At 37.8% G+C, this 13,578-nt stretch overlaps 1 protein-coding gene across 50 annotated transcripts in view; it reads right to left on the reverse strand.

The window, feature by feature from the left end:
* The window catches only part of PHLDB2 (pleckstrin homology like domain family B member 2), a 248,227-nt gene continuing 234,649 nt past the window's right edge, over nucleotides 1-13,578 (reverse strand). For all 50 annotated transcript variants that reach the window (XM_084991344.1, XM_084991333.1, XM_084991331.1 and 47 more), the window contains 5 exons: nucleotides 9,875-9,965; nucleotides 8,845-8,991; nucleotides 6,767-6,986; nucleotides 2,892-2,977; nucleotides 1-2,033 (listed from right to left, as the gene is read on the reverse strand). In XM_084991344.1, coding sequence (XP_084847470.1) covers nucleotides 1,893-2,033; nucleotides 2,892-2,977; nucleotides 6,767-6,986; nucleotides 8,845-8,991; nucleotides 9,875-9,965 — 685 coding nt within the window. In that variant the 3' untranslated portion in view covers nucleotides 1-1,892. The remainder of the gene's footprint in view (nucleotides 2,034-2,891; nucleotides 2,978-6,766; nucleotides 6,987-8,844; nucleotides 8,992-9,874; nucleotides 9,966-13,578) is intronic.

A 13,578-nucleotide genomic window follows, 5' to 3' on the forward strand; every position in this document is an offset into this window, starting at 1 on the left:
TTTTTCAAAGGTTATCTCATTTTGTTAGCAACAGCAATATGACCAGAGATATTTCTGATTACTTCAGTTCATAAACTACAATTCATAATGTTAGTACACGACAACCTTTACAAAGATTCTACAATCAACTTTTGCTGATTAATCCACCCCCTGTCATGTTACCAATAGTTAACTTCCTGATGAGAGATGAGTGTATATTTTCAAATGTGAAATCTGGTCAACATCTTAATCCAAAAGTAACATATTTTAACACACACATTTAAAAGGTTTACTACATCATGCAAGATATAAAGTTGATTAGAATATCTTTACAATTCGATGAAGCAAGTAAAGTACAGTTTAGAAAAGTTATAGCTTTACATTAACCAACAAAACTTTAGCAATTGTTATTTCACTCTCTTAGATCATTACAGGGTTTGGGGATGATCTCTGAAAAGGCAGATTATAAACATGTGTTCTGCAATTGTGATTTTGTCCTTTACTGTTCAAGTAAAATCATGTGTCATCCAGTTGCAAAATCTTATTATTGGCAACATGTACACAAACCACTGCAAATTAAAAAAAAAAAAAATTGTACCCAGTCAGGCCTAACAAAGACTTTGTAGACACTTTTAACTTAATCATTTCACTTGTATTGGTAAATAACATCATTACTTTTCACTTCTATTCATTTGCCAAGCTTCTGGAAAAAGTACATTCATACTTACAAACACACACAACATGACAAACCAGGATGAATGGCATTTGAAAAACCATTATAAAGGAGACTTGCCTGAAGTCATTTCATTCAACAAAAATTAATTTAAATCTAAAAAACAAAGGCTAATTGTGAAGAAAAAACATAATAAAATAGTACATTATAGAGAACATTAAGTTGAACTTCATTTGCCTTTTAATAGAACTACAATACTTCTGTAAATAAGTATTTTAATTGGTCTGTTCTTTGGTGAACAAAGAGCTCTGATTTCATAGTTACATCATTCGAGGCTGCAATTAACAGGTATACTCCATAACAAAGAGAAATCAGACAATCTAAAGGAATCGCTACTAGTTGCCTTTATTCTCAGCACTGGGAATGGAGAAATCTTCAGCAAAACAGCTCCTAAATATTTTCTTTAAATTGCCAAAGGGTGACAGAATGTCTAAGACTGTTTCTTCTTAAAACACATAGCTTTTTATTCTTTCTTCTTTTACCAAAAGTGGACTGCCATTTATATAGTAGATTAGGCTGGTGGTGACTCTTCAAAGTCAGCTTCCTGGGCACTTGTTGGCATCAAAGTACCATTTTAAAATGTAGAGTAACACTAAGTGCAGTTCATCACTTGAAACTACTGCTGTTAGAAGTCATGTCAAGTCTTTGGTTTAGGTGTAGAATTTAAAAATTAGGACAAAACGCCTCCTAAAATATATTCCCTTCAAGCCCTTATTTATTTATATTTATAAAATAATATGCAGCAAAAATACTTTTTTTTAAAAGCCAGTTGATTGCCAATAATGTCAATGTCAAAAATTTGGGTGCTAAAATAATTTCGTATTTCCAAGTATATATAGACATTCTGTAACTGGTTTATTTCACCAAAATCAATAATTGATGAAAAATAGTTTATAAGAAATGCCCCTATAAGTGATGCTATTTACCAAAATGGTGTTTTCATAGGCATGTCAATTCTTTTGCTATTTATGATCAAGCTTTGAATTATTCATGGTCAAGCTTTGAACTGAAAAACCCCTTCTTTCTCTTTTACAAGTGACTTTTGTTCACACAAAAGCAGTTCTGAGTATACAGTTAAAGCAATGGGTCTGTTGGGTCTTTCCACCTGGGATTGAATATGGCTTCATTCTTGGAAGAGATTATTGCAGTTGGCCCTGAAGCGCACTGTTGTGTCAGTTCACTACAACAAGAAGTGAGTGTAACCTTCTGCCCCAGTAACTATAACATCCATCCAGATCCGCATGGCTTCTGGCGATGGGGCCACCATGTAGTAGATTCTGTCATGTGTCTTGACGCTAAAGGTGAGTAATGGATTAGGACTCTAAAAAATTGAAAAAGGAAAAGAATGTAAAACAAATGTCTTTATAACATTAAATATAATATGAGCTATGTGAAGGCTTCTTTCTTTTCAAAAGTGCCAATTCATAGAAATCTATGTAGCCATTATGTTTTCCTTTTTTTTTTTTTTTTTTTTTGCTTTTTAGGGCTGTACCCATGGCATATGAAGGTTCCCAGGCTAAGGGTCGAATCGGAGCTACAGCTGCTGGCCTACACCACAGCCACAGCAACGCCAGATCCTTAACCCACTGAGCAAGGCCAGGGATCGAACCTGCAACCTCATGGTTCCTAGTCAGATTCATTTCCACTGTGCCACAACAGGAACTCCTGCTTTTACTTTTTTTTTTTTTAGCTCTAATATAACCTGTTACCTTTGCCCTCAACATTTTCCTCAAGATTGACCATCTTTCTGGCTTTTCTGCACAAGAATTCTCACAAAGAGCTCACCTGTTGTCTTAGAAGCTACTTTGTAAAGCTGTAGCAGAGCACCTAACTAATAGTGGGTGCATGATAAATTGCTCAATAAGTGTTATTGTTAACCCTACTAAGATGCTTCCTCATAACTAGGTTACAGCTCCTTCTTAGAATCTCAGCAAAGAGTTACTTAGCAGTGTTTCCTAAACCAACGTATCCAGAATATTTCATTTTTTCATGACATTATTTTTTTTAACAAAAAGATGAGCTGCCACTAATTACTGCTTTGTTTACTTTTCCAACACCATTCTGATCATCTCCATCATGTCAGAATAACAAATCTAAATTGCTCAGAATTCAAAAAAAATCTATCTTCTTCAATTTAATTAGGCATTCAAACTGCAGGAATCTGAAATTCAATGTTTACCTTATTAGCATTCTTGAGGTGATCATAATATACTTCCTCAATGGCTTGAAAGTATATTACTCCTTTTAATTTAGCTTCATGCTTGTCTGCAATGGAAGATGTGTTAAAACAAATACTTTATCACCACTGATGGACAGGAAAAATTACAATTTCATTATAATTATCATCATTAAAATATTTATCTTTTTTTTTTTTTTTTTTGCTTTTTGCTTTTTAGGAGTGCATTTGCGGCATATGAAAGCTCCCAGGCTAGGGGTCTAATCTGAGCTGCAGCTGCTAGCCTATGCCACAGCCAGAGCAATGCTAGATCCAAGCCACACCTGCTACCTACATTAGAGCTCACAGCAACGCCGGATCCTTAACCCACTGAGCGAGGCCAGGGATTGAACCCACATCCTCAAGGATACTAGCTGGGTGCTTAAAGCACTGAGCCACAACAGGAACTGAGCCACAATGGGAACACCAAAATATTTATCTAGCATTTAAATTATCTAAGATTAATTCAGACAATCTAGGTTAGTACATTAGCCCTATTCTATGGTTAAAAAAGGAAAAAAAAAAAAAAAAAAAAAGAGAGGTTAAAATTATCAGCCCTAAACAAAGGGGCTAAATGACTTTGTCCAAAGCTCTTTACCAAATTAGCAGTCAAAAGATGACCCAGAATCCTGTCAGGTTAGCACGCAAAGTATAAACACCATTGACATTGATAACAAATTGTTTCCGCATATTCTCCAAGACAATAGTTGTAATGAAAATATTAACACACAGATCTATTGTAATGAAATTTGTAACAAATGTGTTTTTAGACTTATAATTAAAGTCTACTTGTATTTCTTTTCTATCAAATTACTTGTCTAGCATGCTTGATTTTTCTTATCTTGTTCCCACCAGAGCTTCATGTCAATAATTTAATGACCTTTCAATGCAGAGTTTTCCAGAGTGTTTCCAATGATTTCAGCAGATTTGCCATAAAAACCAAACTAAACATAAAACAAAACAAAAACAAACAACCAAACCACCCACCAAACAAAGAGCATCACTTTTTGGTGACTAAAAAGACCAATAAGTTCTTAAGATATTTTATAATTTAAGCTTGCAGAGATCATAATGCATGCAAGCATATTAAAGAATCTCAAAATCATAATGAGGATGCAGAGAAAGAGATTACCATGCTGATGGAAATGCAAATAAGAAAGCCTCTTTGGGGAGGTAATTTAGTAAAACAGACATAATTAAAAATACTAAAATCCCCTTACTCAGCAATTGGGCTTCTAAAACTGTATCCTATAAGAGCTACTCATGGATGTACACATGGACTTGTGTTCGTTTGAGCAAAACGTTGCAAAAGATCTACTGGAACTTTAATAGGGAACTGAAACAATTAGTGGCCAGCCATGCACTGGAATCTACACAGCCACGGAAAAGACTGAGGTAAATTTACATGTGCTCATTACAGAAAAAGCTGGAAATATTGTTATGTGAAGAAAGGTATGAACAGAGTGAATAATTTGGTCCTAACTGTATTAAAGACAAAAGAATACCTATATATACTGAAACATATATGAAAATGAGTAGAGAAAAATCTGAAAGAATATTTCAGACTGACCAGTGTTAAAGAGAAGGTTAGAACTTTTGTCATGGGAAAGAAACCCACCTTCATTATATAGACCTAGTTCTATTTTGAGTTTTTACTAAAGTGAATGTCCTCTTTTTCTAACAACAACAATAAAAATCTAGTTTAAAAAAAAAAAAACAGCTCCTAGAATTTTAGCAGAAAATAAACCAGTGTCATTGCATTTAACGCAGAATTTCCTTATTTGACTGTAGACCATATTTTTGTGTTTATTTTTGCTTTTCCTAGGGAAACACTGGGTTAATTAATACCATGTTTAGTGGGTTTTCACCACTTTCTGTGAACAAGAAGGTCAGCGTGTCTTTCACACATCTGGTGTGAAAGACCCTGCAATAATGCATGGGATAACAACAATACTTAGCTTTCTGGAAACCAATGTAAAATAAATTCTGAAGATAAAAGTAAACCTTGACAGTGTGTCAAAGCAGGCAGAAAACTGGGGCATAAAACTTTGGTTTGTAGGGCACTTTATCGACGAGAAAGAATCTGAAAAATACAGGCCTCACAAGCACATGGTGAAACTGACAGAATCAATAATGCTATGCTGAATTGATGAGATAGTGCTAACCATTCTGTCTCAATAGCATTATCCTACCAATTTACAGATGTTTTCTCTTCTTTGGTTTTTTCAGAGACTCTTGTAAAGTTACCCAGTTAATATGTGGGAAGCCAAGCACAGAGGCCAGGGGTCTGGTCCACAGGGAGACCTAAAGCTCCAGCTTTCGGCCCTTTACACACATGGACATACCTTGCTGACAAGCTGAACGGGCCTGGTGCCATGGGATCAAGACCAGCCTGAACTACAATCTGCAGGACAGGCCTGTGGGCTGATCCATTCCTGTGCTTAGTGGTGTCTGGGAAGAGTGGGGTTGGTGATGGGGGGAGCTGGCAAAGCTGATGATGGTTGTAAACAGCGCCAAAGAGACAGCAGTGGTCAAACTAGGTCTCTTATGTGTAAATATCCAAAACCTGAATTAAATATCATTTTCGTCTGTTTTATGTATTAAGGTTCAGAGTAATCTTTCATAAACCAAAAAGGTTTTGGTATTAAAAAAAAACTTGAAAATGAGTTACCAAAAGGTGTAAATTTGGAAACATGCATTTACACGGGTCAGAAGCACTGAACCCCTCACATGGCTGACAGATGAAAGAATGAAAAATGGCTCCCCGGGAAGAGAAGCAGAGAAGACTGAAGCTGTTTGGTCAGGGTTATTTTCAAATTTAGTTTTTGGAAAATTCTGGCTGAGGTTGTCTATGGAGACTAGCACACAGCCAAGTTTTGTTTATGTATTCTGCAGACACTAAATTGGCATTTCTTATTACACAGGCATCTTTTCTATTGTATTAACTGAAGAAATTGTCTCTGGATTTTTATAAAACCCAAGGTCAGAAAGCCCTAGGGAAGCAAGCAGGGAACCTGTGAGGGGTAACCATTTGCTTCAGGCCATTCGCCCCCATAGCAACTGGAACCCCACCCAAAGAGCCCCTAACTCTTTGGGTGAAAGGCATGCCACCCACCCTCTCACCCCCATTCTGGAGCTCCACAGCCAGTCTTCCTTCTTCCACATGCTTCTTGGTTTCTTACAGCTCTCTTCATAAACATATTCTGACCTCACACTACAGATTAAGTGACTGGAGTTAGTTTGTATTTATTACACTGATACACTTTGTAACAATTCCTGACAATGCTCATAAATGTCGATACAGTCACCCCAAGGCAGGGTCTCTTCATAATCTCTAGTCTGATGCTACCTTCACTCAGCAGTTGAAAAGTCATAACTGTACTCATGCTGAAGGTGGACATATTTCATATGAGATCTAAATGTAAATGGTTCTCATAATCTAGCATTTAAATAATCCAAATATACTCCGGTCACTTGATAAATACTTACTCATTCACTAGTTCATTGATGAGTTTTACTCTCTGCTTAAACTGCCATTCTAGTTTATAAACTATGGTTGAATGACTGTCAGCTAAGCTGCCTAATTGTGTGTAACTTATATAGGGCATAGGACCATAAAGACATAAATAGAAATCTTTTTTTTTTTTTTCCTGGTCTCATGGTTTAAGAAATATTTTGGTCTAAAAAATAATATACATCTATCAAGCTAATATTGCCATTGATTCTATTACTTACTTATACTGAATTTTATTGCCTTTGTTCTTTAACCTCTTCAATAGAGGGTTCCTAGTTTGAATATACCACTCAGGGTTGTTGTTGTTGTTGTTTTTATTACCCACCTGCATAATAAGAGAAGGTGCGCTTATTCCGATCAAAGACAAACCAACGCTTTTTCCAAGTTTTAATTTTTCCACCCATTTTGATGAGGAACCCTCTGCAGGTCTTCTCTGTGATTGACACATGATAACAGGTATCAATATTGTGGCCAGCAGTCTCTACGTGGCTCCGCAAATCAAAGTCTTCCTTCCGGACGGGCAGATAGCGGGTCAGAGGTCGAGCCTGGAAAAGCACAAGCCCAGTGGGTCAGAGGTCAAGCCTGGAAAAGCATAAGCCCAGGTCGTCTACAGCTAATTATTCGTTTTGTTTTAGGTCACAGATGTTTAGAAGTGAGGATGAATTGGAAAGCCTGAGTGTTAAAATGTCCATGTGACTATGAGAACTTAGACATTGCCATTTGGAATCTAAACAGTGGATGGCTACTGAAGAAGGATGCTAGAACATGTCGGGGGAAATATGGATAAACTCAGGCCAACAGAGTCTATCCCTTGAAATGGCCAGATGAGAAAATGGAAACATGTCATTTTTCTTAGCTTGAAAAGAGGAACTTAGCACTTAAAAACACATGAAAATTAGGTGTGAAGTTATCTGGGCTTCTCCTTAGAGAGGAAGATGCCTCCACTGTGAAGTTTGCAGGAGTTCTCTCTGCCATAACTCAACAAGACTTCTCCTTAAATAACTTCAGACATGACATAATTGACTCAACACTATTTTGTAAGTATAACCCCTATCTGATTCCCCAGGTATGGATGTAAGTGTTGGCTTGAAAACACTCTCTGATAGAAATTGAGGGCAGAAATGTATGTCTTAAAAAAATAAGAAGTGGAATCAAAGCTTTGTCCAATAACCTGTCCAGGACCAGACACTAAAGAGGTGTACCTAGACGTCTTTTATTTTAACTATGGCTGGAGTAGAAGTTCATCTAATCTAGGAAGCACACAGCACTACGAGTAATATTTCCAGAATGGCCTTTTATTTTATCCTTTTAAATTACCCTATCCCTTTGCCCTGGGGGAAAATAACCTAATCATACACTTGGAAGTAAAACTTATAATTAGGATTAAAATAGAATTGTGCCTTTTGGTTTGGCCTCAGATACCAAACAGACATGGTTGACCTTTACTGCAAATCAAAATTTGACAGAGGTTTGGCATAACAAAATAAAATGAACAAGTTTTACTTTGTATTTTTCCTTTGTTCTGCCCTTGATTCCATGGTATTTTGAATCTACACAGATGTCACAGATTTACTGAGACCTCAAAGCACCCAGTCTTAAAGGAGAGTCTCACTGCTGTACTTCAAACTGCCAGCAACTGTAAAGAATAAGGGAATTGCTATCTTTTACCTTTAAGTCTACTAAGTCTTGGTAAACTTGCTTTGAACTTTAAAATGACATGGCACTTAATAAAATTTTATTTTAGTTTCTCGGAACACATATATTACATAAGCAGTTCTAGAGACACGAACAGAGATTCAAACTCTGCAATGACTGAGATAGGAAGTTAAACCAAGTGGATGATTTTCCTGAGCTATGCTTGAGTTCAGGGATTCTGTGCACATGTGTGTGGTCTGGTGCAACAAAGAGGACATGTGTGACAACACATTGGTTAGGAAAAAAAACCAAAAAACACAAAATCGAAGGTATTAATGCCATCACCAAGAAATGGGACTAGTGAAAGTATTCTGTTCTGGAGTGTCTGCTTCCAAGAAATGGCTTAATAGAATCTCTTCTCTTTCTCAGCTAAAACAAGTGCAGCACCCAACTTAGTCTGGGTGCTGCATTTGTTTTTAGTAATGAATTCACTGCATTTTCAAAGCTGCTCAAAAAAAAAAAAAAATGGGTGGAAGAAAAAGTAGCTCTCCCATCAAAATGTTCTACTCTTAAGTAAAGAACAAATTCATTTTCTTAGTAGTTCCCAATAAGTTTTGAAATAAACACACATTTTTTAGCCCATTAACGCACATCTTTCTCTTAGCCATTACAGCACAGCCAAAGGCATCTTGACCCAGCATGACTGTCTCCTAAAGAACGACCACCAGGGGGCAACCTACTCCAATCCATCCAGATTGACCCACCAACCTGGGCCCTTTGTTTCTCCCTTATTTTCACTTCCTTTTCAATTAACTTCTGCCTCTGGCTAGTTTCTTCCTGCAGTCGTTTTTCCAGGAGTTCTCGGCGTCGCTTTTCTTCTTCCAGAGCTCTTTTCTTGGCTTCCATTTCCCGTTCCTAAATATCATTATGTGGAACAAATTTTAAGACATCCCCGTTATACTTGAATGAATTTAAAGAATATAAAAAAATTATTCTCACTAGACAGTCTCTGGTGTCATAACTCAGGCTCTTACAATGAATAACTAAGACACCCTTAATCACGGCTCACGGGGCTTTCAAAATCATCCTGTGCAATCATTACATTTAATTAACAATGGAATATTAAGTGAAACTCAGCTTGGGATTCTATTCTGTCATTTCATACTAATGACCTTAACTCTCCCGTTTTTAATATGAAAAAGGCTCACTAACTGTGACCCAACATTAGTCACAACATGTAGCCTTTCTTTTGACAGCCATTGGTCCTTCCAATTCCTGTTGTTGCTCTGTTGCTTCCTGGCCAAAGCTACAGAGGAAGCATCCGGGGAAATCAGAAGAGGAAAGGAGGTGCCCTTTCAGGCAGGACACAAAGGCATTTGGGGGGATTCCTAAGGAAGTTAAGCTTCTGGCTTAAAAAAGTCACAATAATGTGGGAGTTTTAATATTACAATAGTGTCATTACGGCAAGCTGGCAAGGCAGGGAGAATGCAGAGACATGCCATTCCTCCTGTTCCCTGGCAGGCAGACAAAAGGGCTATCGAAGGGAAAATGTAATGCAAAGCATTCATTTAAATTTATGTCCACACTCTATACACTTTACCTTATGAAAAGTGGTGAAGCAGTAAAGAGCCACAGAAATCATCTCTCTAAAACCCTTATTTTTCAGAAAAGAAAATGGGGCCAAGAAAGGTGGAATGACTATTCCAAGGCCATGCTGCTTATTGAGACCCAATGGCAAGTGCAGGGCATCTGAACTACCACATCACTGACCTCCAGCATAAAGATACTAGTAGCCTACCCTGGATTCAAGCAGCCTTGTCTTCTCTGCATGAGCCTGCTTCAAAAGTCTCTCCATTTCTTCTATTCGGGCAATATTTGAAGTGCTGGCGCTGAAGAAAACACAAAAAAACCTTTTAAGAATGTTGCTTCTGACTGATTTCTCTTCAAACACACACCCGTACAGAGACAGGTTTCAGGAAGGTGTAGAACAAGCTCTAATACAATTTAAAGGACGTTACTTGCAAGAATCATTGGTCTTTAGAGGCAAGCCAATTCAACTCTGAAAACTGCAGGTGAAACTAACTTACCTCAGTTTAGGAGACAAAATATAGGCAAAGGAAATAACACCAAATGAAGTGCTCTGCTCATGAATACATCAAAACCAAATCCTACAAAGTATGTTCTGAAAATGTTTCCTCCCAAGTCTAAAAATGTTGGCCTGTGACAGGCCTCCCCATTAGTTTAATTATTCAGCGATGCCAGACCAACAAAACTATCACCAAAGTTCTACAGATGATCCCTAAGCTTGGAAGTCACTTTATCTGGTTTAGGAACATGTGTCACCAGATAATTATTTGTTATGCCTTTATCATGTGGATATTTTATTTCTTAAATGGTGATTTAAGATGGTCAATTAAAAAATGACTTCTCTTAACAGATGCAAGAGAAGGATGTTGGCCAGTTTTGTCAGTAAAGCCCATCCGCCATGCCAAAATGGAAACAGGATTTAGGGATGCAAGAGCTTCAAAAGTAATACATGCTGAGAAGGAGATCACATAAACAAGGAAGGAAAAACACCAAAGGGGGTGAAAGCTGCAAGAAGAGTTAGGGTAACTAAAAGAGAAAAGAGAAGAGCTTGGAAATGTTTAACACTAAACAAACTATTTTATTTTATTGTCTTTTTTTGGGGTCTTTTTAGGGCTGCACCCATGGTATATGGAGGTTCCCAGGCTAGGGGTCTAATCGGAGCTGTAGCTGCCGGCCTACTCCACAGCCACAGCAATGCCAGATCTGAGCTGCATCTGAAACCTGCACCACAACTCGCGGCAACACTGGATCCTTAACCCACTGAGCAAGGCCAGGGATCGAACCCACAACCTCATGGTTCCTAGTCAGATTTGTTTCTGCTATGCCACAACAGGAACTCCTTTTATTTTTTTAACTGTTTATATTTCATTTGACTCTTTTGTGAAAAAAGACCACAGCCTGAGATAAAACTTCATTATTCTGATGTTTCAGCCATGGAGAATCAATGTTATTTCTTATGTATGTATACTTGCATAATCACTTAAATATATGTCTTCTTTTCTAGACTCTGTGTACAGAAAAGCTTTTGCACCCACATCCTCCATTGCATAGATCCTGGCACACAGTAGGGGCTAATGTTTGCTACACACATTCATATAAAAATTAATTCATACAAAAATGAATAAGATAATTATTAGTATGGTCTCAAAATCAAAATCATTGTGTTGATTAGTGTTGATTAACTCAAGTATAGGGTGTTTCAAACATGGGGTTAAGGCTTCTTCCAAAGAGATAAATGATCACAGGAACACAGGACATATGGTTTATCTTAAAATCAGTACTGTGCACACAAATATTTACAGCAGCTTTATTTATAAATGCCAAAACTTGCTTTTTTAGGCTGGCACCTGTGGCATATGGAAGTTCCCAGGCTAGGGGTTGTATTGCTGAATCAGAGCTGTGGCTGCCAGCCTAAGCCACAGTCACAGCAATGCCATATCCAAGTCAGGTCTTCGATCTACACCACAGCTTACGGCAATGCCAGATTCATTCATTCTTTCTTTCTTTTTTTAGGCAATGCCAGGTTCTTAACCCACTGAGCAAAGCCAGGGATCGAACCCACATCCTCATGGAAACTAGTTGGGTTCACTTCCACTGAGCAAGGATGGGAACTCCTAAAACTGCTTTTTAATAAAGTAAATCTAAAAACAAAACCAAGAAAAATCAGAACTGTTATCCCCATTACAAAATGCATCCATCATGGAGAGGGGCAGCCTTAGGAACACTGAATCTATAGAAGCTTAACAACTGGGCAGTACTTCTCAGGGTTAGCTTGGGCCAATTTTCTCCTAAGAAAGACAAAAAAGGAAATTTTTTCCTCATACTTCCATGAGCTTTGGGGGATATATAAAGGGATAAGTTCTATTCTCTTCAACCAGAATAATTAAGGAAAATCTTTTATTTTTGTGGAGTAATTTGTATTCTCCTTTAGTGAAAACATCTGACTTAAAGGATGGAAAAGAGGCAAATTTCATCAGCTCAACCAAGAAAGCCTAAGACAATATGCAGGCCATATAATAGCACAAAATTATGTTTATATTCAATAACATATGTCTTATCTCCAATTAATTTGGAAATATTTTATTTTATTATTTTATTTTATTTGCCTTTTAGGGCCGCATCTGTGGCACATGGAAGGTCCCAGGCTAGGGGTTGAATTGGAGCTGCCGCTGCTGGCCTCTACCGCAGCCACAGCAACACCAGATCTAAGCTCTATCTGCGACTTGTAGCAATGCCGGATCCTTAACCCACTGAGTGAGGCCAGGGATGAAGCCCGCTTTCTCATAGACACTAGCAGGGTTCTTAAGCCATTGAGCCACAATGGGAACTTTTGGAAATAAATAATTTGAGTTTCACCAAGTCTCAGGTCTTAAAAACTCACCAATCAAAAAAAAGGAGTTCCTGTCATGCATCAGTGGTTAATGAATCTGACTAGCATCCATGAGGATGCAGGTTCGATCCCTGGCCTCACTCAGTGGGTTAAGGATTCGGTATTGCTGTGAGCTGTGGTGTAGGTTGCAGACACGGCTCAGATCCCACCATTGCTGTGGCTGTGTCATAGGCCCACAGCTGTAGCTCCAATTTGACCCCTAGCCTGGGAACTTCCATACGCCGTAGGTGTGGCCCTAAAAAACAACAATAAAAAAAAAACCCCAAAAAACAAAAAAAAAGTAATATTTTAACCACCCCCTGTCCTTTAATTCTATGACATCCCATTATTCATCTAGTTTGAGCCTGAATATTGTTACAGACAAGGAACTCATCATGTTTTATCATATATGTGTGTAATTTGGGCATAACCGAGGGGCAAGTTTTCACATCTTATTCATCTTTAATTTTTTCTGTTCATTTTGTTGAAATTTTCAGGGTGCTTTCTATTTATTTGATAACATTTCCAGTTAATTTTCTGCCAATTAAACTCAATATGCTTATTTGCTTATTTAGCAATGTTTCCATAAATGTCTTAATTTTTAATTTTTTGCTTCAAATGAACTGAATCTTCTGAAAACATTTGATAGAAAGTACATTTTTTTTTTTTTTTTGGTCTTTTCTTGTTGTTGTTATTGTTGTTGCTATTTCTTGGGCCGCTCTCGGCATATGGAGGTTCCCAGGCTAGGGGTCCAATCGGAGCTGTAGCCGCCAGCCTACGCCAGAGCCACAGCAACGCGGGATCCGAGCCGCGTCTGCAACCTACACCACAGCTCACGGCAACGCCGGATCGTTAACCCACTGAGCAAGGGCAGGGATCGAACCCGCAACCTCATGGTTCCTAGTTGGGTTCGTTAACCACTGCGCCACGACGGGAACTCCCAGAAAGTACATTTTAACATTTACTATTTCATATCTTCATAACTTTTAGGCACCTAAAATCACTTTTTAAAAAACTACACTTTAAAGCTACTTTAGTTATTTTGT

Source organism: Sus scrofa, chromosome 13 (assembly GCF_054392235.1).
Source record: "Sus scrofa isolate SSC_HxYL_T2T_F1_AM1 chromosome 13, Sscrofa_HxYL_maternal_Yorkshire_Landrace_v2.0, whole genome shotgun sequence".
In the NCBI taxonomy this organism is placed as follows: domain Eukaryota; kingdom Metazoa; phylum Chordata; class Mammalia; order Artiodactyla; family Suidae; genus Sus; species Sus scrofa.